Source organism: Pterocles gutturalis, unplaced genomic scaffold, assembly GCF_000699245.1.
Source record: "Pterocles gutturalis isolate BGI_N339 unplaced genomic scaffold, ASM69924v1 scaffold17702, whole genome shotgun sequence".
Taxonomy (NCBI): domain Eukaryota; kingdom Metazoa; phylum Chordata; class Aves; order Pterocliformes; family Pteroclidae; genus Pterocles; species Pterocles gutturalis.
Window position 1 is genome coordinate 16,759 of NW_010115849.1, and position 13,982 is coordinate 30,740.

The following is a 13,982-nucleotide window of genomic DNA, read 5'->3' on the forward strand; positions in this document are numbered from 1 at the left end:
TATCCAGGCAAGTAACTTGTCCATAGTCTTATCGTTTCAGTTCAGATTTTTTTTGCATCACAATTTACATTGTTCTTCCTGATTTTGCCACTGAGTAGATCCATATAAAATTAGAAAAACTTAACCATAAGACTGACAAATTTTCATTATTTTGGGAATTTCTTCTGAGCAGACAAAGCCACAGTGACTTCTGTCACTCCACAGGGGAATCAAAATTGTAATTCTGAAATGTACGTTCTGTCCCATCAGCAGTTGTTTCTATTTCATTAGTCTGGTTCTTGTACTAAAACTGCATCTGAGACATGCATTTAAACTTTAAATCTGTTTCCTTATGTGCTGTGTTTTGAAGGCTCTTTCTTCACCTCTGGCTCTGTGGAGATCTCTGAAACTGTATTTTTGTAAGTTACTGTTGAAAATGCTGAATAGAGCCAGCCCCAGAAGAAGTCTTTGATTCCTCTGCTAACTTAGCTCCAGCATATTGCCCATTTCAGGAGTAGCAGGGCAGCTTGGCACCATCTGTCCTTGTAAACATGCTGCATTTTGTAGTTCCCAAGATTGGGAAGCTCTCATTATGTTAGTCTTGGAAATGGGAGGGAAGAGAGAATAAACTTGCTTGCCACACATGAAGGTGGTACACTGGAACTGCAGGTTGTATGACTTGTCTTCTGTATGGAAACTCATCACAGTATTTTTTATTTTCCTATGAGCCTGGCACCATTATGAAAAACAAAGCCAAAAACCAACCAACGCCCCTGGTTTATTTTAATCCCACTCAGAGATTGTCTTTAAAAAAAAAAAAAAAAAGGCACAAATAGGAAAAAGGCAAATACTCAATTTTCCTTTACAGTGAATTGCAAATATGAGCAAACTCTAATACCGTGAAAGGGAAAATTACAAATGAAAGCCTCTCTGTGATGTCTTTGTACTGAGGATCTCAGATAATTTTACAGTTACCGATGATGACGGCTCAAAGTTTTCCTGAGAAGGCAATGATGTCATTGTGTGACATCAGTAGCCCTCACTTTCAGAAAGTTGCTGAGCTACCAGGTGAAACCCTTTCTGGTTTAGCATCCAAAGCATCTGAATATCTTCCCCCACTTGTAAAAGGAAGTATGTGTTAACACTCCAGTTTTATTACAGCTTTTAGGGCTGAGCATGTGCTTCTGCTCAAGTAAGTAGCTTTGGGTTGGACCAGACCTTCCTTTTACTTTTCTGCCTTTTTTCTCCCATTGATTTAATTCTCAGTGATGTGTTCCTCTTAGTTTTATTAATTATGTTTAAACTTATTTCCCATTGTTCTGTTGACTCTTTCTGGCAATTGTGATTAGTTTGCACCAAGGTAAAATATTGTGGTTTTCAGATATATAGTTTTTAAAAGCCTAAAGTTTATGGAATTCAGTTTGAAATTAAAATTAGAAATCATGACTCTGTGAAGGGAATTTTAACTCTGCTTCTGGGACAGATTAAGTTATTTTACCTGTAGCACCAGTTTTTTAACTGTATTTCTTTCATGATTTATGGAATAATTTTTTATTTGTGTTCATAATAATCTTAAAGTATTAAAATAAGTTTGTTAATTTAGAAACTGAATCTTACATTTACTATAAATGTATAGACTAGGTGTATTCCTGGGTTATGAAAGTGGTGTGGATTTGGGAGTGGGAGAGTAAGGGTTGAGAAGATAACAGCAGAGGTCAGTGGATCTAACATACATATTAAATTCTCCAGATCTGTGTCAATGAAGTTATTCCTGTTGTGGTTTTGGGTAGTTGTTTCTTAATTGACTTCTAGAGAAGATTCACAGTCTTCTGAAGTTTTCTGGGGCTTGGTGAAGAAAATTTGAAGAGAATGAAGAGAAGTTAGCGAGTCTCAAGAGGTGAAATAATATATAACAGGACTTGCAATAGTAATTGTGATACAAATTAAAGTGCAGTTAAGAATTTTTTTCTAGCCAGCAGTATAGATAGTTGCAAAAGTATACACTCCGTAGCAAGCAGAAATTATGCTTAGGTACACTTAAAAAGTCCTCCCCCACCCCCAAAGCCCAAGGATTGTACAGCAGAGCCTGGAGAATGGATAAAACTGTTTGAAAAGTGTCGTTGGCTCAGTTTTCTCACCCATAGGGTTTGACTTGCACTATAAAGCTAAAGTTACAGATTAAGAACTATTGGGGGTCTTCTGACATGAAAATTAATAACACATGGTTTATTTTTTCTGAAGGCTGCACATTCTAAAGTCACTGGCTGTAAGGACTGATGCACTCACAGTGAAGGAATTTGTAACTCTGTTCTTTTTTTATGGGAACATAACTCAGTAATTCAAACTTTGGTTTACCGTTTTTTTCTTTTAGAATTTTTTTCCTCTTGTTCTCTCTCTGTATCCACAAAGTAAAAAAAAATTCTAGAATTTAATTATCATACTAATTAATTAATAGAATTAGTTTGTCCAAAGTCTGAGTAATTTAGAGTGGTGATGACTAGATCTGAAGTGGTTAATTATAGGAAAAGCACAGTTCCTTGTCTTCACTAACACCTTGTAGAAATTCAGTGTTCTTCCGTCAGGTCTGTGTCCAAAGATTTGCCATTCATACATAGCTTAACTACTGTTATGTGTTTGAGGGGGAAGAGTCTGAAATACGACTTCTGCGAAGTCTTGATTGTTTTAGCATCAACAGATGCACTTTTCAGTGCCTCCTAGAGAAGGTTAAGGTTCGGTGTATATGAATGGTCCAGTTAATGTTTGCAGATCGAGAGATATATATATATATATATATATCTACCAGAGGCTGTGCTTTTATTTCTACATTCTGCTTTATAGCACCTTCTGAAGAAAAGAGAAAGTTTTAGTTACTTAGGCTGTATATGGAACTCAATCCTAAGTCAGCAACTTACAATATTGGCACTTTTTGTTGTTGCCTGCCTTCCTTTCCTCCCCTTCCCTGGGAAAAATGGGGTGACTGACAAGTAATCACCCCATTTGTTTTACTTCCCTTTAGATAGAATAATCTTATTTAATTAATCTCAGAAATTTGTAGAATTGTTGAGAACAAAATCTTGACAACAATCAGGTTTTTATAGGTGTCTATATATATTCTTTTTATCAAAATTTTAATTAAAAGTTCCTGTTTACTTTGCAGTTTGTGAACTGCTGCCTTATTAAATCATCCAGCTATTACAAGAGGGGGAATTAAACTGTGTAACACATACTAGCTTTTTAACAAATAAATGTTTTGGGGTTAAATACATACCAGAACTTTGTAACGTTTAATGTGAAATCCACCAATAAGAAAGTATTTGTATCAAATAAGTAAATGATGATAAATAAGTAACTATTCTACTTTATTACTCCTAGAATATTGAACAAGCTCTAGATCATTAAAACCTTGCCTTTTTTGATTGATTATCTGCAGCACATCGTTTTGTATTGAGTAAAGAATTGAGTTTTGAAAAATGCTTGCACTTTCAGGAAGTTGATTTTTTTTTTTAAATTTTCTTCCTCTTCTTTAGACTTAAAACAGGCTTGCTTATGATTTTGAATGTGAATTGAAGTAATAGATTTATACTAAGAGGTATGAGGGCTCTAACCCCCTTGCTTTAGTGATGGGGCAGGTACCAACAGAAAGGTGGGAAAAGACTCCCAGTTGCAGGCAGTCACAGAGAAGGGTAATGTGTAATTTAGAATTAAAACACCAGAAACAGACTGGTATTACAAGGTGATAATTCTCTTGCATCACATTTTTAAAAAATCTTTTTTTATAAAAAGGAAGTACTTGGGATGGTTAATTTTGTATCTATTGTACTTGCAAACAAAATAGAAACTGGGAGATGGTTTATGGAGGTTTGGTTTTAACTCTTAAAAAGTCTGATGGTGTTTTTCAAATACATGGTTTTGAAAAAAGTTACTGTATTCTGAAGTATCACTAATATTTTTCATGTTCTTCTGCTTTGCATATTTGGACTGTCTTGGGGACATATTTCTGGTTCATCTACTTTGATGCAGTTCACACGATTCCTCTGTGATTCTCCTCTGGAGGTATGTATTCGTTCCACATGCAAGCTTTGAAATGAAAATATTCTTTCCTCTCCACTCTGTAGACAGCAAACCAATGTGGTATAGGTGGTATAGATGGGCGTCACAACATCTGTGTCATCACCAACAGGTAAGGAAGGTAGTGTGTTTTCAAAGGAGTCTGAGGACTCTGTTGCTGGATAAGAAGATAGATAATAAGCTACCACTGAATTTCATGTCACTGCATTGAGAGACAGTAGCAGAAAGTGCTGTGTCTTTTCTGTTCTTGATTTTTTTTTTTTAAATAATGTAGTACTGACTAAGTTGCTGAAATTGGATTTGACTCTAATCTCAGTTAAAAGTTTAGGAGCGATGCTGTTGCTTCATTTCAAGTAAGCCAACTGCTGCGGATTTCTTGTGCTTTCTTGTTAGTCTTAAAGAGTGAAGTACCACGTGACTGTAATGAAATTGTCAGGTTATAGTAATTATCTAGTAATTCGATATGTCACAGTTTGAATGAATCCATGTGTGGAGAGTTTGTTGCTTTTTCTCTGTTGAGTCCACTGGCCTTTACATTCCTGAAAGCTGAAGAGTAATAGAGCTCATTAGACTTTATAGGAAAAGGGCTTTTATCACCTCGTCAACTAAAGCGGCAGACTGCCATTATATTCTTAATTTTGTATGGCTACGTAGATGTTGATGCACACTTCCCTGCCAGGTTTATACCAGTATTGTTTCTTACAGACACTTTTTATTGACATTTCGAAGCTTGAGTTAAATTTTGTGTGGCACCACTACAGATGTCTTCAATTAGATGAAGTTAAATAAAAGGGGTTGTATATAAGAGGCCAAGGGATTCTTGAAATTCTTTATTCTGAAACAGTTGCCACAAGCAAATCTAGTAGTGTGTAGTCTGTTTACTCTTTGTAACAAAAATAATTTAAAATCAGATTTAAACCTTACATTATTTCAATTTGTAATTTTTGGATTTTTTTAAATATAGTTATTAGCTGCAAAATAGTATGAACACCCAAAGTCTTCCTGTCTTTCTATTCCTCATTTTTTTATTTTGTTTACTTTCAGTTTTGGCTATGGGCTCTGGCACAAAAAAACGAATAGTTCAAAAAATGATACAGTCTATACTAGCAGAAAACCAGGCAATTTTCTAGCAGTAAACAGGATAATGTAGAGAGAACTGTTTGGGCTTTTTTATTCATCCTTTCATCTGAGAAGCTACATTTAAATGTTTGCAGTTTTACCCTTCGCATGTACAAATACTACCTTGTTTGGAGAGGTGCAGTATAGGAGAATTCGTGGAGGAGTCTTAACGAAAAACCAGTGTGTCCTGGTACCAGGTTGCTGCCAAAGCAAGAGTCTTTGTGGAAGAAGGGCATGGGGAAAACCTGAACTGCTCAGGAAGGACTACCAGGTTTTGGTGCTCAGTGAGTTGGGGGTGTTCTGGGCCAGTGGTTGTATTGGCATTACTAACAGTGGTCTCTGCATTTGTCCTCCCTGAGTTGTTCCATGTTGTCTTGATAAAACAGTTGGAACGAGCCTCAGCATTCAGATGTGCTATGGCGTTACGTAGTGGAATGGTGACTTTTGTTTTGTTTTCAAATCCTTTTCTAATTGCACTTTAGTCTTTCAGTTTTGACTGATGCTAAGCATTAAATCAATGATTTCACAAAACTGCTCTCAAAAGCACCTTTTGAGTGAATTGCTAACTTGTACCCTTTGTTTTAGATGTGTATATAACAATATTTTTTCCCCATGCATTTACGAACATTTGATGTTTCTTCTGCCTTTTTAATACTTATTATGGGATCTTTCTGTAGTTGTTTACAGTCAGTTTTTGTTTAACCATCCTGAATACTTTTAAATTACCAGCTTGGTTTGATGCAACATTGTTCAGTTTTCAGTGATTCATCTACCGGTATGGAGAACAGAATAGATCCAGCACTATGGAAAGTGAGCTGCTTTCCATTATGTATATGATTGTTCTCACTTTGTTTGCTTTTATCCTTACTGAGATGCTTCTGAATCCTAAAGAACTGAAAGGTGTATGTGAATCTAGATCTTTGCTCTTCAAAAAGCACATCAGCTTCTGCTCCATTTTATTTTGTTTGTTGATATGTGTTCATTTTTAGGAGATGTAGTAACAAATGATACGATTACAGGTCTGTAATTGCCAGGGTCACCTTCTGTAGAATGTCATATTTTAGTCACACTCGATGGACTGCTCAGGACTAAATCAAAACTCATTTTATTTAGAGATCTTAGCAAATTGCTTTTCTTTTTTTCTTACAGTGGTGTAGACATCACCATGTCTACATGGTGATACTCAAAGTCCCGTGCTATTGAAGTCCCTTGTACCTTCACAGCTTTATTAATCTTTTTAGCATTTTAAGATTGCTATCACCTTCCTGGTAAAATAGTTGACAGTATAGCTCAAATATTGTACTTTTCCAGTAAGGTACAGTAGGCAGTGTCTTACATTTTGATGCAGTGTGTTGGTTTACTTTGTTTTGATATGGAATCACAGAATTGTTCAGGCTGTAAGGGACCTCCTGAGGTTACGTAGTCCAACCCCCCCTGCTTGAGCAGGGTTGGCTAGAGCAGGTTGTCTAGGACCATGGGTCTTGAGTATCTCCAAGGATGGAGACTCCCCAGGCTCTCTGCCCAGCCGGTGCCACGTTCTCAGTTAAAACCTCTTTCCTTCTGTTCAGATTGAGTTTCATGTGTTTCAATTTGCATCCATTGCCCCTTGTCCCGTCAGTGGTAACTACTGAGAAGAATCTGCCACCCTTATCTTCATTCCCTCCCGTCAGGTGTTTCTACATACTGATAAAACCTCCTTTTGTGTCATCTGTTCTTGAGGCTGAAGAGTCCCAGCTTTCTCAAGCTTTCTTTATACCTCAGATGCTTGAGCCCTTTAATCGACTTTATGGCCCTTATGGACTCCCCAGTAAGTCATTTTTTTCCTGCTGGTAGCACTTTGCCTGCTGCAGCCCAGGATGCTGTTGTTTTGGGGTTTTTTCTTTTTTTTTTTTTTTCTGCGAGGGCTCATTGCTGGCCCTTATTGCTGCTACCTCTCTGCTGACACAGCCTATATTTGTAGGCTGCTTTCACAGCATCTCCAGTAATCCCTAATGAAAGCAGGACATAGTAGTGAAAAGGAAATATGTTGCTAACCAAGAGATAGAAATCTACCATATGGAAGGTTGTGTGTGTGTATGTACCTTTGGGAAGGGAACTGCTGGAATTAATCACTTCACTTTTTTGGCAAATAATTTCCACTGGAGTGCAGAAGTAAAGGGGTTCCTGGCTTTTCTTTTTTTTTTTTTTTTTTTTTTTCCTGCTTTGTGTAAGGGGTAGCTTGGATTTCCTATCTTCCTCCTCCCTCCATCCACAGCAGAGGGTAAAATGGAAAATTTCAAGATAGGAAATTTCATTAAACCTTCCAGAGAGAAATAATCATGCAGTTAGTATGGTCAGGACACATTTTTGGTAGGTGAGTACGCAGTGCCTTCTGCAGTTGCAGACTGGTCTGGCATGTGGGTTAACAAGTGCAATTTCCATAATAGTAATAATAATAATAAAGTAGTAAAACATCTATTAAAAGTAAAGAGAAAGACCAATGTGCTTTGAAGAAAATTGAGTGCTCTCATCATCACTGAAATTTAATTATAAGCAGTTATTACATAGAGGTGTACTAATTGGGGCAATATATAATACCAGTTCCTATTAAATATGTAAATCTTAATAATGTGTTATGAAATATGAGCAATTGAATGTGTTCACAGAATCATTAGCTAGCAGAATATGAAGACAGGTAGAATTAACATGTGATGGAATATATTGTATTTTTCTCTGCATTACAGTCTAAACGTTGGAGAAAAAAATATTTGTTTTAATTTTTGTCCTGGACATAGTTATTTTTAAATTTTTTTTTCCAATATCATCAGATTGTAATACTTCATTGTCTTGAGGTTTGAGTATCAATTGTTAATTTTAAATAAGGTGGTCCCTCTAGACTGAGTCCAGGGCTGATGTGTGTTATTTTGGGTAGATAAGGTAAGCCCCCTCTGGTGCAGCTCGCTCACCTGGTGTCACTGGTATATTTTACATCACCTTTGACAAGCACAGTCCCAGCTGGACATGGCAGCAGTGTGAAATGGTATAACCCACTTCAGGAAAATGTTTCGTATTCCAGACCTGTTTCATGTCAGATTGCCTGGATGGTGCATGAGAAATCAAGGTAAAGGAGCCAAGTATTCATTGAGATATTGGAGAAAACATAATACTTACAAGCATTACAAAGGCTTACATTGTATGAAAACTTCTCAAGGAGGAGGAAAATGTTACTCTTTTTAAAATTGTTATTTGCTTAATGTAATGGAAATCCCTGAATGTTTTGCCTGAAATCGGGGCTGTGTTTATTATGTTTGTTACAGAACATAGCCTCTCTTATGCTCATGGCATTTCATTGTAATTGCATTAGAGAAATAACTGTAGTTTATACTTTACTAGAAGTTCTTAACTCATGCTAATGCTTCAGTTTGCAGAGCTCTGGTGACCGAACCCTCTGATGCCATTTGGAGGTCTGGGGTCACACACAGACACAGCACACATTTGCTTTGAGTGAAAATCTTTTCCATGTTGGGTTAGACTATCTTTTTTAAACATTCATTAAATCCTGTATGATGAATTTTTGACAAAGAAAGAAAATATGTTTTAACTGAAACTTAAGCAAGCCTGTGTTATATTACCAGTCACAGTTCCCCTTGGAGATGTTTCATTTTTTTCTGTCACCAACTGCACCTTGGTAGCTGGGACGAGAACCCTTAGAGAAAATCTCTTCTTTGACTGTGTCCCAGCTTAAAAGTTCTACTACTGCTCACGTGATTTCATTTAGCTTTTCTGGAAAGCTGAGGCTATTATATGAAACCATAACTGTTGAATAAGTAAGCTTTACCTGAATGAGAAGAAACCCAGTTTAATATGCTGGTATCTGGGTCTGATATCCTTGTATACTGCAGATTGAGCTCTCTAGTGTTTGGTCGTTTCACTTTTACAATATCTGTAGCTCCATATCTAGTTTTATGCTATATAACCATATAAAAATGCACACATTTTATTATATGGCCTTTCTTTTGGGACTTGTTGGTTGGGTAAGTCAGTTGAAATGATTTTTTTTTTTTTTTGTTCACATGATTGATTTCTTTTGACACATGTGGTACCAATTAGAGTAACTTCTACTGCCTATCATATCTTCAGTCTGTGCTACTGTATCAAAATACTTGATTAAACCCACCTTCTGTTGTTGTAATGCAAAACAGTTGGTAATAGTAGGCAATATTGTCAGATTTATTGAGTGAGAAGCAGCTTTCTGAAGATCTGGCAATGCAGTGAAAAACATGACTAGATGGATAATTTAGTTGAGCACAGTGGAATTCAGGATGAAAGTAAATTTGATGTGGGAGAAAATGGCATGCCAAGGTTGGTTGTGTAATACAGTTTCAATTAGGAGATCATTTTCTTCTTAATTTGAAGCATCAGTTTCTGGCTCTAGGTGCTTTACCCCGTCCGCAGACATACTTCACTGCACATTCAAAACCACAGTGCATAGCAATAGTGAGTGAGTGAGTGTTTTTGCAGAAGATGCTCTGATGTGGGCTGACAAAGATGCTCCACAGCTTCTCTGGCAACGTAGAGTTTCAGGTTCTTAGATAAAAGGTGGTTTGTTGGTCATAAAGAGTCAAACTCACATAAAGAGTAAGCTGTTCGGTTCTTTTTGTAAGTGCTTTTTTCAACCACCTCATTGGCCGCTCTGAAAAACTCAATTTCTGTGGCCAAAGTACTTCCAGTCCTTGGCAAGTATGGGGGAGAGAAACAGCAGGGTCCTTGCTGGGACAGAAGGTGTTGGGGGAACTGGGCAGTTGCAGCCAGCTTTGAGAGGTGACAGTGTAGTGAAATGTTGGCATTTCACCTTTTCCGCCTTTGGGCTTTGTCTCTTGTTGAAGAGTAAGAAGTTCCAATTAAAGAGAGTCTGCAGAATTTTCTTGCGTGTAATAATGCATTAATAACTGGCTGAATCACATTGTTGTTTTATCATTTCAGTACTATAAATGCCAATGGCAGAGGCTATTTGCAGTTTAATGTTTGGGAGGCATGATAAGTAGAGTTTACTGATCATAAGTGCAGCAAAGGTCACAAGTAATACAGTTAACTAACATTGTTTTCCCCGTTTCTCAAATTCCTTTACTCCTTTTACCAAACACAGATAGCAGGTGTAATTTCCCATAGTATTTACTTCTGTGTTAAAATTCTTTCTAAAATGGTTTTTATACTGGAAGTCTACCCGTCAGATAATTAACATCCCTCTTTTGTTTTTGCTCAGGCAGAGAATGCACCAAATGGACCAGAATGTGGCTATGGTTCATTCCACCAGCAGTATTGGCTGGACGGGAAGATAATTGCTGTCGGTGTGATCGATATCCTGCCCTACTGCGTGTCCTCCGTCTACCTGTACTATGATCCAGACTATTCTTTCTTATCTTTGGGAGTCTACTCTGCATTACGGTAAGAGGGCATTTTTGGTAGCTGGTTAGACAAAATAGTAAGAACTGATACTAGTTCCTAAAACTGAGCTTTTATTTCCAGTCTAAACGTATACTGGCAACACTATCTCTATCAAAGTATTTGTAATTTTTTTTTAATTCTTTGCAATTGGTTGTATTCCTTGAATAGGGATGTATCTTTCTAGTTAGCTCAGTACTTTTAAAGATTAAAAAAACACTCAGAAATGAAATACCTAGTTTTTATTGCCCCTGAAAAATAATTTAGTATTGCTTGGTTTCAGCAGGAAAAAAATTTTTGTTTGAACAGAAATAATTTTTCCTTTGACCTTTTTCTTAGCCCAGTCACCAAATGGAATTAATCACTTTTATAGTTTTATGCACATTGAGATCGTAAATAACAGAATACCTAAAAACCATTGTCTCCTGAATTAGTAGTCTCCTGCTGTACTAGCACTAAGTATATTTTTCAGGTATGTTAATCTCATTATCTTTGGCTTTAGAAAGCCTGATGGAGAGAGTAATCCTATGAATTTTAAAGCCTTAAATTAACTATTAACCTAGTCTTGTGAAACAGTAGGAACAGTGAGTAATGCTTTTCACTGTGAATAAGACTTGTATGCTAAATTGCAAGTTACTGCTTCTCTTCCATAAGCAGTTTTATGATTCCATTATTGTTATAAGAAAAAAACCCCTAAATGAGTAGAAATATTTGTGCTTGTCAGTTTTTTTCCTTAGCTTTTTTGCTTCTCTGTTTGCTTGACACAGACACGTGTTATTCCCAGTGAGGTTCTCCTGAAGCAGCTGGGTTTGGACTCTGTGCCAGACCTGCCTATTTCAAGTTTGCCTAGGTCTGAGAAGTTCTAGCAAAAGTTGAGATTTGCACTACAATCTTTCATGTATGAAAGATGTACAAGAATTGGGGGATCCAGCTTTCTTCTTTCTCCAAGGCACCCTGTAGAGGGGCATCTTCTCTACAGGTGGAGCTTCCTAGCTATTGTTTAGCGTTACCCACCAGGATGAGTAAATATGACTTCTGAAATATGTAAAGGACAAACACTATTTTTAGGAAACCTCTTCTTATCACAGTTGCTTCATATATTTTTGTGATAATTAATAAGCTGTGTGCAAGTTAATCTCTTGGAAATTTCATCACTCATAATTTGTTTAGATTTTGATTAGGATCTTTTGATTTCTGAATAATTTTTTTTTAGTTCTCCTTCTGGGTATAGTCTTCTCTTTGTAGTGGTGAATTTTGTGATTTCTGAATAATCTGTATATGAGGTGTTCAAATGCATACATCTCAGGGTTTTTCCCACAAAGTTCCCTATGAAGTTGCTGACACCAGTCTAATGGTTTATTGCTGATGAAATGAAGTGCTGCAATCACTCCTCTCCATCTCTGCTGTATGCTGGGCTTCTAGTAACCATATATTCAGCCAGTTTAATTTACTCAACAGAAGACTGTTTACTTTACAACCTGGTTACTGAGCTGAGCTAACTCAGTGAAGAACTTGTTAACACCAGAGCTGGTGCAAGAGTTGTGATGGAGCCAGAAGCATGCAGCTGAGAATGGTGAGGGGGTGAGAGAGCAGGACCTCTTCCCACTCTCTGGCAAGCTCGTAGGTCAGTTCAGTCCTAAAGTGCAATTTCTCTGAGTGTGTAACTTTTAAGAAGGGCTGATAACATTGCCTTCTGGTGGCTCTCACCACCTTCTTCTAGAATAGTTCCAATATGAAGGAGAAGGTGTAGACTCAGAGTTTAGGTTGGAAGGGACCTCTGGATGTTATCTAGTCCAGTTCCAGCACAAATCAGAGCTGACTTCAAAGCTGTCATGAGCATTAATGTAGCATCTCAGTGGTCTTTGTCTAAAAGAGTCTGAATTGTCATTTTTCTGAGGCATTCAGTGACACTGGTGGTTCTCTAAAATTAATCAGAATTAACAAATGTAGAGAAAATGTTGGAACTCCTATGATTTAGAATTGATTTTTTTTTCTATTAGTGGTCTAGATTTTTAGAAAAAAATTATTATATATACTAGATACTTGAAATTAGACTGATTTTTTTTCCATGTAAGGTGAGCATATATCATAAAATACTAAGTCCTCCTAAGAGTTGTGTTTTATTATTCATACATATCACACATTACTGTGTGTAAGAATGGACTGACATAATCCATTTTCATGAATTTGTGAAATGATTTTAAATTTTCTACATAATAAATTTAAAACTTTGTCAGTGCAATATGCATACGTGGCTCAACTAGTGAAAAAGCAGCTTATAAATTCTGCAGCTTTTAAGGCAATAAAAATGAGTTCCCAACAGTCTTGGAGGGGGCCAGCCTTATTCTTCTTTCAAAAAGGGAAAAAAAACCAACTTGAGCGTTAGGGAGGATTTAGGAAGTTGCAAAGGAATCTGATACCTTCAAAGCTGTTCCCAATTTTACTCCGAGGAGGTTAAACTGCAATGCAGTGCTGTCACTTCCACTTCATGCTACTTTGAGAATTTTTGCTGCTGAGTCGTAGAAAGGGTGGGATTTGAAGATCACTTGAAATATGTAGGCATGTAAGTAAAGAATGAGGGGACAAGCAGCTACTTGTGAAATATCAGCCTTACCAAAGGAAAAAAAAAAATCATCAAGACATATTGAGTGATTCTTATTCTTATTTGCAGGAAAAAATTAAACCTTCCCTTACTACCTGAAATCATGAGTAGTAAGCAAACATAGTATTCATAATCTCTATTTAGTAGGAAGAAAAATACTTGAATTTCTTTCGGAATGGGGTTATGTAGCACTGACATACTAAGTCTGATTCTCTGATGAAATGAATAAGTGTCTTCCTAAGCTAACAGCCATTATAACTCTTTAGACATGCGCCATAACTGAAAGCTTTACAAAGGAGTAATTGCAAGTTTCTAGTCCCTTTTCCATAGGAAAGATACAGGCAGAAGAAATGTAGGTAGGTGTGTGTTGTGCCATACAATGACACCTCATTGCTGCTCCTGGTGTAAAATGATGGAGTTGGCGGACTCTCTTGCGTGGGATTGCAGCACATACTCCTGATAAGCGGAAAGTAAAGGATGTTTTAGCATCCTCAATAAAACTTTGCATGGAGGGGGACTGGCCGAATAGATAAATGAAACACCGAGCAAGAACTTGACCTAAGTGTCCTTAACTATATCACTGGAGACTGTAGTACATGTGAAGACACTGTCAGTAGTTCTAAGCAAGCTAGCTTTGGTGTCATGAGCGCTAATTTGCTTGCACAAAGCTTTGTTGCCCGTGGTAAGACTTGCTGCTGCCCAAGTTTTACCTCTTTGCATGATGGTCTGTGTACTTCACTTTCTGTTCACTTTGAGTCTTTGTTTTATTAGATCGGACAGTGTAGTCCAAATG

At 37.0% G+C, this 13,982-nt stretch overlaps 1 protein-coding gene across 1 annotated transcript in view; it reads left to right on the forward strand.

Moving 5' to 3' along the window:
* The window catches only part of ATE1 (arginyltransferase 1), a gene marked incomplete at its 3' end in the record, with an annotated part of 58,363 nt that overhangs the window by 16,031 nt on the left and 28,350 nt on the right, over positions 1–13,982 (forward strand). The window contains exons 7-8 of the mRNA XM_010075338.1: positions 4,000–4,032; positions 10,409–10,590. Coding sequence (XP_010073640.1) covers positions 4,000–4,032; positions 10,409–10,590 — 215 coding nt within the window. The remainder of the gene's footprint in view (positions 1–3,999; positions 4,033–10,408; positions 10,591–13,982) is intronic.